The sequence below is a fragment of the Balaenoptera acutorostrata genome, chromosome 6 (genome assembly GCF_949987535.1).
Source record: "Balaenoptera acutorostrata chromosome 6, mBalAcu1.1, whole genome shotgun sequence".
Classification (NCBI taxonomy): Eukaryota; Metazoa; Chordata; class Mammalia; order Artiodactyla; family Balaenopteridae; genus Balaenoptera; species Balaenoptera acutorostrata.
Window position 1 is genome coordinate 36,258,464 of NC_080069.1, and position 14,833 is coordinate 36,273,296.

General features: G+C 39.1%; 1 protein-coding gene across 2 annotated transcripts in view; it reads right to left on the reverse strand.

The window, feature by feature from the left end:
• Nucleotides 1-14,833, reverse strand: part of HABP4 (hyaluronan binding protein 4) — a 35,603-nt gene that overhangs the window by 14,279 nt on the left and 6,491 nt on the right. For both annotated transcript variants that reach the window (XM_057549090.1, XM_057549089.1), the window contains exons 3-5: nt 11,113-11,274; nt 10,841-10,909; nt 7,083-7,166 (exon numbers count right to left, since the gene is read on the reverse strand). In XM_057549090.1, the coding sequence (XP_057405073.1) occupies nt 7,083-7,166; nt 10,841-10,909; nt 11,113-11,274 (315 nt within the window). The remainder of the gene's footprint in view (nt 1-7,082; nt 7,167-10,840; nt 10,910-11,112; nt 11,275-14,833) is intronic.

The window sequence follows — 14,833 nt, forward strand, 5'->3', positions numbered from 1 at the left end:
AAGATTATGTGTTTCCTGTTGACTAATTCTGGACGCTTTTCACTGAGTGCAGCTTTCAGTTGGTCTAACTGGCAGCAGTACTTGTTGGAATTAATCGTTTGGTTTTCTGTTAGGAGTTCATAATAGAGGACTCCCTTCTGATCCCACCATATACACAACATCACCTTCTTTGGATGAAGACCGGCCTTTGGTGGTTGGTGGTGGTTCATTTTGCGTGCCCCACGATCTCTTCCATTCCACATTGTTGTACAGTATCCACTTTTCATCGCCTGTCACAATTTTTTTTTAATTAATTAATTAATTTTTGGCTGCGTTGGGTCTTCGTTGCTGCTGGGTGCAGGCTTTCTCTAGTTGCAGCGAGTGGGGGCTACTCTTCATTGCAGTGCGCAGGCTTCTCATTGCGGTGGCTTCTCCTGCTGCAGAGCACAGGCTCTAGGCGCGCGGGCTGCAGTAGTTGTGGCTCGCGGGCTCTAGAGCACAGGCTCAGTAGTTGTGGCGCACTGGCTTAGTTGCTCCGCGGCATGTGGGATCTTCCCAGACCAGGGCTCGAACCCGTGTCCCCTACATTGGCAGGTGGGTTCTTAACCACTGTGCCACCAGGGAAGTCCCCAACAATTTGTTTTAAAAACGGAATGTTTTCATTACATTTCAGTAGAGAATCGCATGCAGAAATAGCGTCAAGAAGGTTTTTCTCGCTTACGTGGAATCCAAACATCAAAGCGATTCACATAACCAAGCTGGTGCAAGTGATTTTCAACGTTTGATTTGGATACTTTAAGTATGTCGGCTATCTCCCACGTGGCATAACACTGATTGCTCTCAATTATTGTTTCGATTTGATCGCTATCAACTTCAACTAGTCTACTGAACTGTGGAGCATCGTCCAGTGAGAAATCTCCAGCACGAAACTTTGCAAACCACTTTTGACACATTTGGTCAGTCACAGCACCTTCTCCATACACTGCACAAATCTTTTTGTGCATTTCAGTTGCGTTTTTACCTTTCTTGAAATAATAAAGCATAATATGCCGAAAATGTTGCTTTTTTTCTTCCATCTTCAATGTTAAAATGGCTACACAAAAATTCACCAATTTTTATGTCTTTTTTAAATGCACGCTGATATGACAGCTGTCAAATACAATGTAACAAAATTGTTTCCAATGAAGTTAAAGACAACTAAGTGCTACTAGAGCCATTTTACAGAAGAAACCGAATGAAACTTTTGGCCCACGCAATATGATAAAAAATTTTTGGAAAGAATTTTCCATCAAAACTGCTTATAGATATAAGTCATCAAATCTATGACTTGTAATGTGAACAATGCTGTATGAAGATTTGATAATTATACATTTTGTTTCTAAATGGGTAAAATTATAGAAGAAATAGAACTGTTTTAACAACAGTTATCTTTATGTAGAAATAAATGGGATAATAATGCTAATATTTACTGTATGTTTACTAGGTGCCAGATGCTATTCAAAGTGCTTTACATTAATTTGCTCATGATAATTAATGCCACAAGTTAGTTAAAATTAACAGCTCCATTTTACAGGTAAGAAAATCAAGGAGACAGGTTATACAGCTAACAAATAAATGAAAGAGCCAAGTTTCATATCCATTCATTCTATCTCCAAAGCCCGCATTTAACCTCTGTGCTATTTAAGGAATAAGATGGCAGAAAAAATGCTTAGATGGAAGATAGTCAAGATATGGACAGAGGAAGCATACAAATCATCAATTCAAATGTCCAAACTTCCATTCAGGCAATATTTTTTCACCTGAATGAAAATGTGCAGTGAATCAAGGAAAGTGGGTTCTAGAAATAAAACTTTACTCACTGAATACTTAACTGCGGCAAGTGGATCTAACCTAACATGTAAATAATACCTCCTACGTCCTTCCAAAGTACTGAAAGGGCTACTTCCCTGGTGGTCCAGTGGTAAAGAATCCGCCTTCCAATGCAGGGGATGTGGGTTTGATCAAGTAAGATCCCACATGCCACAGGGCAACTAAGCCCACGCACCACAACTACTAAGCTCGTGCACCTCAAGGAGAGAGCCCGCGTGCCGCAAACTACAGAGCCCACACACTCTGGAGCCCATGCGCCACAACTAGAGAGAAAACCCGAGTGCCTCAACTTGAGAGAAACCCAGGCACCGCAACTAGAGAGAAGCCCGAGCGCTGCAACAAAGAGACCACGTGCCGCAATGAAAGATCCCGCGTGCTGCAACGAAGACCCTATGCAGCCAAAAAAGTAATAAAAGAAAAAAATTAAGTACTGAAAGGGAAGTGAATTTCATGATAAACTTTGAGCTCCTCATAAATTTGCGATAAAAATTTTAAAGAGGTGTGGTCCTGCTTTAAGAAGACTCAGTACATAACAATCTTCATTGTCTAAGCAAATACCCTTGGAAACAAAGTACAAAATAATTAATTGCAGATATTTTGTAATAATGCTTCCTCACCATTCTCTTTTCATAGAGTTAAAAATTTTTAAGGATGGAAGGGAGTTGTTGATCCATGTTACTTAATAGGGAAATCCTCAGTGATCCTGGCAGCTCTTCCCCTGCTTACAGAACCACCTTCTCCCATTTGCAGTTCTTAATAGCAAGTCAGTCTAAATGGCACTTTTAACCATTCCTACCACTTAGTACCGTTAAGAACATGAATGTTCATGCCACAATACCTGGTTCAAATTCTGGCTCTGACATTTACTACAAGTTGTTTAACCTGTATGTCTCAGCATTAGAATAGGAACAGTACCTTCTCCTTCACAGGCAGCAAAGGGTTAAATGAGTTAAGCCATAGACTCATTTAGAGCAGTTCCTGGCACACAAGAAATGCTCAATAAATATTAGACTTACTCTTAAAGCAAAACAGGAAACTGTCACAGGTATCCTTGGACATTAGAACACCACGTGACAAGAAACATGTAATACTTCTGTAATGAAATGAAGAAGGAAGGAAGGGCATAGCACATATAACTGTCAACAAAATGTGTCCAATTTGAGGAAAATGTATGTACTTTGGGTTGTAGGTTTGAAAATAAGCAAGGGTACATTAAATTCACCTACCAAGAAGTTCTAAACCAAGAATTGCACTAAATATACATTCTGGCTGAATGCTGAAAGCTTGGCTGTTAGGTCAATATCCCGACAAAGCCAAGCTCAGGGAGCATCTCCATCCTAGAATGCATATACAAGCCTAATTTTGAAATTATAAAAAACTATAATTGTATTACTACAAATGTTAGTAATAATTTTAAAATTTGACAAGGCAGTGCAGAAACAAGAATTTCTCATGTGGTCGGCCACTAGACTGCAGCTGTGGTGCAGCTCCTGCAATTTTAACTGGATGCTCACTGTCCAGCATGTTCAGCAGAGGGAGAGAGATTTGCTGACTAGCTCCACTAGGATATCGCGGACAATGAGACTGCCAACAAAATCATTAAGTATTATTTTGTCTTTCAGAATAACTGATTAATTGCAATAATTATTTTGTCTAATATTATGAATGCTAGAGTACCTCAATCAATTCTAAAGATTACAATTATGCTATAATTTACTCTCTATTATTCTGCTTTATATTATCTGAATTTGTATAAATGGTTTACTGGCTCAAAAAGGATCCAATTTTTCCTGAAGGTATCTAATTAACTCACTTCTTAACATTCATATACACTGTTGATCTATTTTCTTAGTTAACTTACTGTCTAAATATTCATATTAACTATTAATCTATTTCTTTAATTAAATACATTACTTAGTTGTTTTGAATAGTAACTTAACAGCTTTCACAATCATCAATCGTAGCACTTTACTCTTGTAATAAGTAACAATAATAATAGTAGGTATTTATACAGCACTAACTACATGCCAGGCCCCACTCTACATGAAACACATGCACACCCAACCAATCCTTATAACAGCCTTCTGATGTAGGTGTTATTATTATTCCCATTTTACAGATGAAGAGAACTGAGGCACAGAAAGATTAAATAACTTAGCCAAACTAGTAAATGGCAGAGCTGGGATTTGAACCCAGAACGCTGGCTCAGAGTCTCTGCTCTTAAGCATTGCCTCTTCGCAGCTGAAGGATGAGTAAGAGTTAAATAAATAGGTGAAGGGTGAAGGGGGTGTGGAAGAGAGGTACAGAAAAACAAGAAAACAGCACTTGCAAAAGCTCTTTGGCAGGTGTGGCATAGGAGCTGGAGAAAGGTGCTTGGGAACATGAAATAAGGGCCACATGGTGAACCTGGAGAAGGCACAGGAGTGGTTGAACTTGAGGGCTCTTCATGGGCCAGACCATGCAGGACTGTGCAGGTCAGGGCAAGGGACAGAAAAAGGACAGGAAGCCACCAGGGGGAGGGTCTTACTCGAGGGGTAGGGGCATGGTGATCAGAATGGCAGTGTGAAAGCCACTTTGGTGTGAAACGGGTGGGTTGGTAGAATGTGAGAATGCAAGGAGCCCTATTAGGAGCTCTGGTGAGAGAGCAGATAGCAGTAGCAGAGACTATGATGGCGAGTGGAGATGGTAGATATAAAAGGGTACAAATCCTCAGGGCATGGTGACAGATTGGATTTTGGGGAGACAGTGGGTCAAGAAGAAGGAAATCTCAAGAATGACTCCTAGGTTTCTGGTTTGTGCAACTGGATGAATGGCAATGCCGTTCCGCAAAACAGAAACACCTAATGAGGGTGGGGGCTTGTGGACCTCAGTCCTGGCCACACTGAGCATGAGGTGCATTTGGGATGCCCACAGGGAGGTGTCTAGGAGGCAGATGGACACATGGGCCTGGAGTCCATGTTGAAGGTTGGAGCCAGAGGTATATATTCTGGAGTCAGGGGATAAATGACAACTCAAGCTGCAGGAGTGCATGAGACCCTATAAGGAGACACTAGACACAGAGAAGAGGGCCTAAGGCAGAGCCCTGAAGAACTCAACATTTTAAAAGAGCGGAAAGACAAGGATGAGTCTGCAAAGGAGGAACTGAGCAGCAGAAAGCAAGCCAGAAGAATGCAGAAACCAATGGGAGGTTGTGGTTAAGAGGAAATCAACACAGGCATACCTTGTTGTATTGCACTTCACAGATTCTGCCTTTTTAACATATTGAATATCTGTGGCAGCCCTGCGTTGGGCAAGTCTAGCAGCACCATTTTCCCAATAGCATTTGCTCACTTGATGTCTCTGTGTCACATTTTGGTAATTCCCGAAATATTTCAAACATTTTCATTATTATTATATTTATCATGGTGATCTGTGACCAATGATACAAAGATGTTACTATTGTAATTGTTTTGGGGTGCCACAAACTGCACCCACATAAGACAGTGAACATAATCAATAAATGTTGTATGTGTTCTGACTGCTCCACTAACTGGCCTTCCCATCTCTCTCCCTCTTCTGGGGCCTCCCTATTCCCTGAGACACAACAGTATTGACATCAGGCCAGTTAATAACCCTATAATGGCCTCTAAGTGTTCAAATGAAAGGAAGAGTCAGTCAATATGGCAAACTTCATTGCTGTCTTATTTTAAGAAACTGCACAGTCACCCCAACCTTTAGCAACCACCACCCTCATCAGTCAGCAGCCATCATCAAGGCAAGACTCTCCACCAGCAAAAAGATTATGACTCATTGAAGGCTGAGATGATAAATGTTAAAAAGGTTAGTATCTTTTAGCTATAAAGTATTTTTAAATTAAGGTATGTATACTTTTTTTTTAGACATAATGCTATTGCACACTTAATAGACTACAGTATAGTCTAAACATAACTTTTATATGCACTGGGAAACCAAAAAAATCGTGTGACTCATTTTATTGTGATATTCGCTCTATTGAGGTGGTCTGGAATCAAACCCCACAATATCTCTGAGGTATGCCTGTAAAGTCACATGTTCTGAGAGGTCAAGAAAGATGCAGACCGAAACATCTGTTAGGTCTGGAGACATGTGGTGATTGTTTCAGAAGGGCAATGAGGAGAAAGCCAGACCTGGAGTGAAGCAAGGATGAAGTGAAGGGGAGGAAATGAAGAAAGAATGCACATAACCCCGAAAAAGGCAGCTGAATGTGAATGTAGGGGCAACAAGAGGCTTAAAACAGGAGAGATTGAGCGCAGGTAAAATGTTGATAAGAAGACCAGAGATGGGAAGAAGGAAGTGAGTATGCCTAAAAACGAAGGAGCTAACTGATAGTGAGATTTCTCTGAAGTCAGTAGGAAATAAGATCCAAACGCTGGAGCGGCTGGTGGAGGGATGGTGCCTCTATTTTACCACAAGGGAAGAAGCCCAGGAGGCAGGTGCAGGCAGGTTTGCACCTCTGAGAGTGGTGTAATTTCTCTGTGACAAAGGAGGCCAAGTTGTACCCAGAAAACGAAAGAGGAGGTGTGGGTGTCGTAAGGATGGAAGAAGGGGAAAGTGGGGGGCAATGTCAGGGCTCTGAGGGGACAGGAAGGACTGAGCCAGTCATTGTAGTGGGTGGGGGAAAGAGCGAATCCAAGAAATGGGTATTGCTGGGCGGTGTTGAGGGCTCAGTTCAGAATGTGGTGATCGGGAATTTACAGGGGTTCCCATCAGTCCTGCTGAGTATCTTGCAGTGCTCAGCCTGTGGATGCAGGCAGAAAGAAGGCAGATGGCTACCGGTTGTCCAGGAGGTGGGTGCATTTGCTAGCAACGTACTCATAGACCCAAGGGGCAAGGGAGTTTAAAGCCTTGGCAAGGGTGCTACAGATGGAGCAGGGAACTAAGCTCCATGAAGAAAAGAGGAAGGAGGGACCGGGAGAGAATAAAGGGACAAAAGATGGGGGTCCTGATGAGAGAGAGACTAGTCACAGTACAGGCTGCTGATGGAAAATAAGTTGTAGGCACAGGACAGAATACTTGAATTCAACCCATTAATTATCATTAATAATCATTCATTAGATGATTTGAACTATTAATTAGTTTGATTATTCATTAACACATTAAGAAGATAACCCTCTGTGATATGATGAAAGGCTGAGCTTCCTATTCTATGAAGACCTCTTATAAATCTTTAAGAAAACCACCAACAACCCAATGGGTAAAATGAATGAAATACCCACTTGGCTGGAGATTCCTCCTCCAGGGGGCCCAGGGACTCCTCCACCACTGTGGTCTCTTCCATGGGGGCAGTCGGGTCCATGTCACTGCAAAGCAGCAAGAACCACTCTAGTCACACAGATCTGTTTACATCAATGCCCTTACATATTCAAGATAGAAAAAAACCACATTTCAATGTCCTTTTTCTTAAGTAAACATCCCTCAAGGAATTAAGATGTACATACAGGTAACCCACATCAAAATAAACAAGAGGAAGAAAAATGCTCTTAATTGCTAATCCATATAAATTATTTCCAAAAGTGTGAAAAGTACTTTGAGAAATACAAGTTTCCATGAATGGCCTAAAATTAAAAACAGATTGTAAAGGACCAGAACAATTATTCAAAACTCTTATTATCCTAGGAAATTCCAAATATTAACAGGGGCCATAAAAATTTTCAACCTGTTAGTGTTAAATGACTTAAAATAGTTAAGAATATGCCATTTCAAACTTTAGAAAATGGCAAGAAAGTGGAAACATTCCACAAAAAGGAATGTGTAGGATTACAAACAAGCTGGTGATAACCATACCAGAAAAATAAGGCTTTGAAACATCAATTTACATACCATCACATCTAAATACATAATCTGCAGATTAGAAATTACAGCACAGTGAAAAACAATTTGAATTTTAAATACATAATCTTAATTTTTTTATGTTGACATTAATCCTATCCAAACATTACTTTTAAAAAAGTACCAGCAAAAGAAATTTCATTCTCAGGAAAATGCTAAAATTGGTCAATATAATAGAAATATTTTACACTCTACATTCAGAACCCAGCACTTTTTCATCCCCAGTTCAGGAAAAATCTTCATAAAATCAGGTTTTTTTTAAGTAAACATAAATTGAACTATAATAAAAGAATAGAGTTTTTACATTAAAAATATTTTAATTCTCAACTCAAAGCCATTGTTATCAACTTTAAAAAAAACTCAGTTTTCCAACACAAAATTTGAATAAATAATTTTTACTTTTAAAAAAGGTCCTAAATCAAATGTTCTCCCTGTTTGGAAGGACATCCCTGCTGCTCTGTCTGACTGAAGTCCTCTAACAAAAGCAGCCTCTACACATCAGCCTGACCCTCGTGGGTCATGGGAGTTTTTAGCATCCAGGAGTCTAGCAGCAGTGGCAGTGCTGTATTACTCCAACTTTCTCTTTATTCCCTTGGCCATGTCATAAACCAAGGGGATAAAAAACATGGATTCACTGACAGTTCATAGCTTTCAACAATTAAAAATCATAAAAGGGCTATAACTATATAGGGGAAGAAAAAAGAAGCAAAATACAAAACAAAGAGACCAGCAATTCTTAAACCTGTCAATCAATTTAGAAGAAAAATCACAGACCTCCCTCCTGTATTGACCTAAATTATTTTATGAATAAACATAAAACTAATTTTGTGCTTATAGCTCAATAGAACCATAGCTTATAGAACCATATGACCAAAACTACAGAACAAGTTTCAAGATTAGCAACAATTTATTTTGACAAATTTTATTATTTTGTTGAAAGTAAATCACCAATGTTGGATTTATTAGAAGAAAGATAAAGCTCCAGGGCCCATGCCTATATTTTGACTTCAGTTATACTTATGTAGAAAATGCCTGTTTGCACAAGTATGGTTACAAAACAATTTTAAACACCTCAAGGCTTTGTTAACTAGTTCAAATTCAATCAGACTTCATACTTAACCAAATCTATGACAGTGAACAGATTTAATCCAGTGTTGCTTGATTACTACATATTGGCTCTTCACAATAAAAGTTGGAAGGCAGTATTATTAAAAACTGCATTTATGGGTGTCTATTCCAGTTAGTAACAAGAAAATAATATCTGATATTACACTTTTAAAATTATCACAAATGGAGAAAATTCTATTTTCAGCACAGGTACTAACAGTCAAACTCTTGAAGAAAACCAATAACAATGGAAATGGCTCAGTCACACCATTTTGAAAGCATCTTGTCCTTAGATCTGGTTATACTGCCAATGTCTTCAAACAGGAATACTAAACTACAGCAAAACCTTCACACCTCCAATGCGTGGTGCAGCACTCGCCCTTGTCAGCCACGAACACATCACTTATTGTTAGGCTCACCTCTGCTGTTTTCTCATTAATCATAACTCAGCTGCACTATACCATGGTGGCAAATCAAAATCTCAATGTATTAAATAAGAAATTAAAGTCTTATTCTACAAAAGAACTTCCAATTACACATTATGACCACCTAAGAGCTTTGACTTTATAACTCACAAACCAATCCAAAATGAATGCCATGGGGCACGTTTCATTTTAACATTGGGACATACCATCTGCCAGGAGCACATGTGGTCACTTCTTCATGTTCCAAGGTCAATAATTACCTCTTAGAGTAAGTAATCACTTGGAGCCAAAATGATTTTAAACTCAAATGCAAACTGAAATGGGGTGGTAGTATTAAATAAGCTAGTAAATCAGATGATGCAGAAAGTGCCTATATTACTTTTTAAAAATATACTATTACAGTAAAATAAAACAAAATGAAAAAGTCTGTATTTGAGATTCTATAGAACCCTAGATTGACAAACATTCAACAAGTTTCTTTTCAAGGACAACACAGATGTGCAATGGTAGTAAATTTAATTTTACATTTGATCTCATTTTGTACATTTGTTTTTAAGGATAAAAATTTAAGAAAAATAAGTTTATGTAAAGAGCCTATATTCTTCAAAAGAAAAAAAGTGGAAGTCTGGATCCCCTCAAGCCTTCAAACTTGTGTAAAGCCTTCCCTGCAACACATCCTGGAGCAACCCATTCCTCGTACTTCCCTGCAGCCCTGAAATGACAGAAATAGCAGAACCAAGTACCTCCCCTAAGTAGCAAAACTGGCACAGATCTGAGATATCATAAAGCCTGAGAAATGTCAAATTTGAACCTCAGGTGAAACTTGTCATTGAGCTTTCATCTGCAAATGATTTTATAAAATCAAGATGCAGGGACTTCCCTGGTGGCGCAGTGGTTAAGAATCCACCTGCCAATGCAGGGGACACGGGCTCAGTCCCTGGTCTGGGAAGATCCCACATGCTGCGGAACAACTAAGCCCGTGTGCCACAACTACTGAGCCTGCGCTCTAGAGCCCACGAGCCATAACTACTGAGCCCGTGTGCCACAACTACTGAAGCCCGTGCGCCTAGAGCCCATGCTTTGCAACAAGAGAAGCCACAATGAAAAGCCCGCGCACCGCAACAAAGAGTAGCCCCCGCTCGCCGCAACTAGAGAAAGCCTGCACGCAGCAACGAAGACCCAACGCAGCCAAAAATAAATAAATACATAAATAAACTTATTAAAAAAAAAAAGAGGCAATGTATACAAAAACTTTGGAAAGTCACAGAAAAATAAAGTATAGAATATCCAGGAATTTAAAAAGCATTCTGAGGCATATGCAAATATACAGTGCCATGTGCTTGGGGCATCAGCAAATATACAATTTGCTTGGCTAAAATAAGATAAAATAAAAGAATTTTGAAAGCAGTTTCAAATCTAACCGCAACATAGCAAAACTGTTTTAAAAAGTTATCTCATGAAACAAAAGCCTAAATTCAATCGCTACGTAAAGCACACAAGTATAAAGAATGGCAAGCATAACACAGAGGACATAATTTTCAAGACAGGTAAATAAAGATCCAGATATTTCCACTTAATTGTAGGTTCACAGAAGGTACACATTTGCACCATACCTGGTATCTTTACCTGATCCCCAGGTGCGAACTCCATATCCACCCGTGTTGTCTTCAGTTCTGATTGCTCTAGAAAAAGAAAGAATATTCCCTCAAACTGGAAGCTGGTCTCCAGTCAATCTCCAAATCAGAAAAGTTGATCATAAAAACTGTCCCAGGATCAGCCCCCTTAGGAATAACTGCATACTAGTATAAAGTCAACTAAATATTAACACACAACAGATTCACACCAAGATCTTAAAGGGAAAATAGCCATTTACAAAGAAACTTACATTTTATCATTCCCACTGTATCTCTCAAATTCTCGTTTCCCTCTCTGGTCAAAACCGTCAAAAGCTCTGTTCCCAGGACCACCTCTGCCTCTGCTTCGCATGCCCCCTCTTGGGCCTCCACGACCTCTCAGTGGTCTGTCTCGATCAAACCTGTCAACTGGTCTTGGAAGAGATGAGTATAATAAAAAGCAGTGAATTGCATTAAAGAGCTAAGGCTTTTTTTGATTAAAAAAAAATTCTAGAAGGACATTATGGCTACAGTATATTGGAAAGAATCGTGTGTCTTGAATAAAAAAATTAATAGTTAAATTTACTGAGCACATACTATCTCTAGCACTGTTCTGAGCCCTTCACGTACAGTCGTTTAATTACAACTAGTGCCCACAGATGAGGAAGATAGCTGAAGATGACGTCTTTGTTGTTAAATCCAATAGCAACTTTTGTCTCTAGGTCATCTGACCCTTATGCATCATTTGACACTGCCAACCACTAATTTTCCTCTGCCCTTTCTGGCTTCTCTTTCCCTGCTCATCCTTATAAAATGATTTTTGAAATAGGTAATACCCAAACATTCACAAGGTACTCCTCTTGCTTCTTGGCCACACAATTCCACTTCTCAGAGGCAGACACTGCAGAGTCACATATAGGGAAAGGTTCTACACCTTGCCTTTTTCATGGAACATGTCTTGGATATCTCATCTTCTGGATACCTACCCATTTGTCCTTAAGAGCACCAGCATTCCTGACTCCCCACCTCCTGTACACATCGTCCTCGTCCCTATGCTAATGCTACATGGCCCCTTCACGTGACCCTGTGTCTCTCATTTGGGGGTCTCTCTGATTTCAGGCCACAAAGCCAGTTACTTCCTGGACATCCCCCTATGTCACCCCATGGCCCTGAAGATACATGACCAACACTGACCCCTTGCTCCTACTACAGTCCCTAACTCACAACGTGGAAGTGTCCAAGCCAAGAATCTGCCTTTTCTCACTCTTTCCCTGCCACACCCACTGGATCCAGGGCCTGACCACCTGCTTCTCCTCACATCCATTCTCTGCTACCATCTGGTCACTGTCACTTTTTATGAGGACTTGTCTCTCCTTCACCAGACTCAAAGCTTTTGCAGGAAGGGCCTCATCTTTTTCATTGTTAAATCCTAGTTTAATAAGATAAATTATGTTTTTTAATTTGTCAAGGCTTTTAAAAACATTTAAAGCAACAAATTGCTTATTGAAATCTAGTGACATTAGTGGCTCAAACACCAGAACTAGAGGTGTGTTCCAGTCTACTGAAACAGGCTGAAAATGTTACATTAAAAAGCTACTATACAATCACCGATAAAAAGATACAAAACTCACAATTCTCCTTACTCAAAAAGATAAAGAAATACAGAAGCGCCAATCATTAACTTTATGCCAGTCTCTTTCAAGAAACATCATCTTAAATCAATTCTCCAAGCTGGCTTTTCTGTCTCCCACCTCCCCAGACCAAAACCAAAATTTTAAATAGAGACTGTTGTAGAATCTGATTCCACATTACAGTAAATATCTAAAGCAGAGCTCTAAAACAATGACAAACGAAAAGTAACAGTAAGTTCTTAACCAGGAAGTTGGACAGGGCCGTAAAAGAAAAGAAGTCTACCTAAAAACTGTGAAGAAATGAAGCATAAAACTCTATATGGAAAATAATGCCAATAGTCAAAATCGGGTCTAAATTTACATGAAATCTAGATCAGATACTGATAAAATAACGAATTCATTAATAATATAATAGTAACTGAAGCTGACCCTAAAAATAACCCTGTGTTCTAGTCTATTTTAATCCCTTAAATCATTTTTCTTTATCCCACAGGTTTACCCCACCCCCAATTAAATATATGCTCAATTGCTTCTTTATAATCCCCTTCTTATAAAATATATTCTCTTTGTTTTTAAATAGATCTTTATTGGAGTATAATTGCTTCACAGTACTGTGTTAGTTTCTGTTGTACACAAAAGTGAATCAGCCATATGTACACATATGGCCCCATATCCCCTCCCACTTGGGCCTCCCTCCCACCCTACCTATCCCACCCCTCTAGGTCATCACAAAGCACCGAGCTGATCTCCCTGTGCTATGCTGCTGCTTCCCACTAGCTAACTATTTCACACTCGGTAGTGTATATATGTCGATGCTACCCTCACTTCGCCCCAGCTTCCCCCTCCCAACCCATGTCCTCAAGTCTGTTCTCTATGTCTACATCTTTATTCCTGCCCTGCAACTAGGTTTGTCAGTACCATTTTTTTTTTTTTTTTAGATTCCGTATATATGCGTTAGAATATGGTATTTTTCTCTTCTGACTTACTTCACTCTGTATGACAGACTCTAGGTCCATCCACCTCACTACAAATAACTCAATTTCGTTTCTTTTTATGGTTGAGTAATATTGCATTGTATATATGTGCCACATCTTCTTTATCCATTCATCTGTCAATGGACATTTAGGTTGCCTCTATGTCCTGGCTATTGTAAATAGTGCTGCAATGAACATTTTGGTACATGTCTCTTTTTGAATTATGGTTTTCTCAGGGTATATGCCCAGTAGTGGGATTGCTGGGTCATACGGTAGTTCTATTTTTAGTTTTTTAAGGATCCTCCATACTGTTTTCCATAGTGGTGGTATCAATTTACATTCCCGCCAACAGTGCAGGAGGGTTCCCTTTTCACCACACCCTTTCCAGCATTTATTGTTTCTAGATTTTTTGATAATAGCCATTCTGACCACATGAGGTGATACCTCATTGTAGTTCTGATCTGCATTTCTCTAGTAATTAGTGATGTTGAGCATCTTTTCATGTGCCTCTTGGCCATCTCTATGTCTTCCTTGATGAAATGTCTATTTAGGTCTTCTGGCCATTTTTTAATTGGATTGTTTGTTTTTTTTGATATTGAGCTCCATAAGCTGTTTGTATATTTTGGAGATTAATCCTTTGTTGTTTCATTTGCAAATATTTTCTCCCATTCTAAGGGTTGTCTTTTCATCTTGTTTATGGTTTCCTTTGCTGTGCAAAAGCTTTTAAGTTTAACTAAGTCCCATTTGTTTATTTTTGTTTTTATTTCCATTACTCTAGGAGGTGGGTCAGAAAAGATCTTGCTGTGGTTTATGTCAAAGAGTGTTTTTCCTCTGTTTTCCTCTAAGAGTTTTATAGCGTCTGGTCTTACATTTAGGTCTTTAATCCATTTGGAGTTTATTTTTGTGGATGGTGTTAGGTAGTGTTCTAATTTCATTCTTCTACATGTAGCTTATCCTCTTTTTTAATAGGTTGGTGAGCATTAAGAATTTGAGCAGGCAAACTCAAATTCTGGGCTGTTGTACAAAATAACTGGTCCATACTCTTAAATAATGTCAAATCCATAAATAAATGAAAGACTAAAGAGCTATTTTAAATTAAAGAAGACTAAATGCAATGCACATTCCTGGACTGGATCCTGAACCAAAATTGTTTTTCTTCTGCTAGAAGGATATTATTAGGACAATTGGTGCAATTTGAGTAGTCTGTAGATTACATAATTTAGAGAATTAGATAATAATATTGTATCAATGTTAATGAGTTTGATAATTGTACCATGTTTTTAGGAAATATATTTAAAGTATTTAGGGATAAAGAGACATTCCTGCACCTTACTCTCAAATGCCAAGGAAAAAAGAGGGGTGTGTGTGTGTGTGTATGTGTGTGTGTG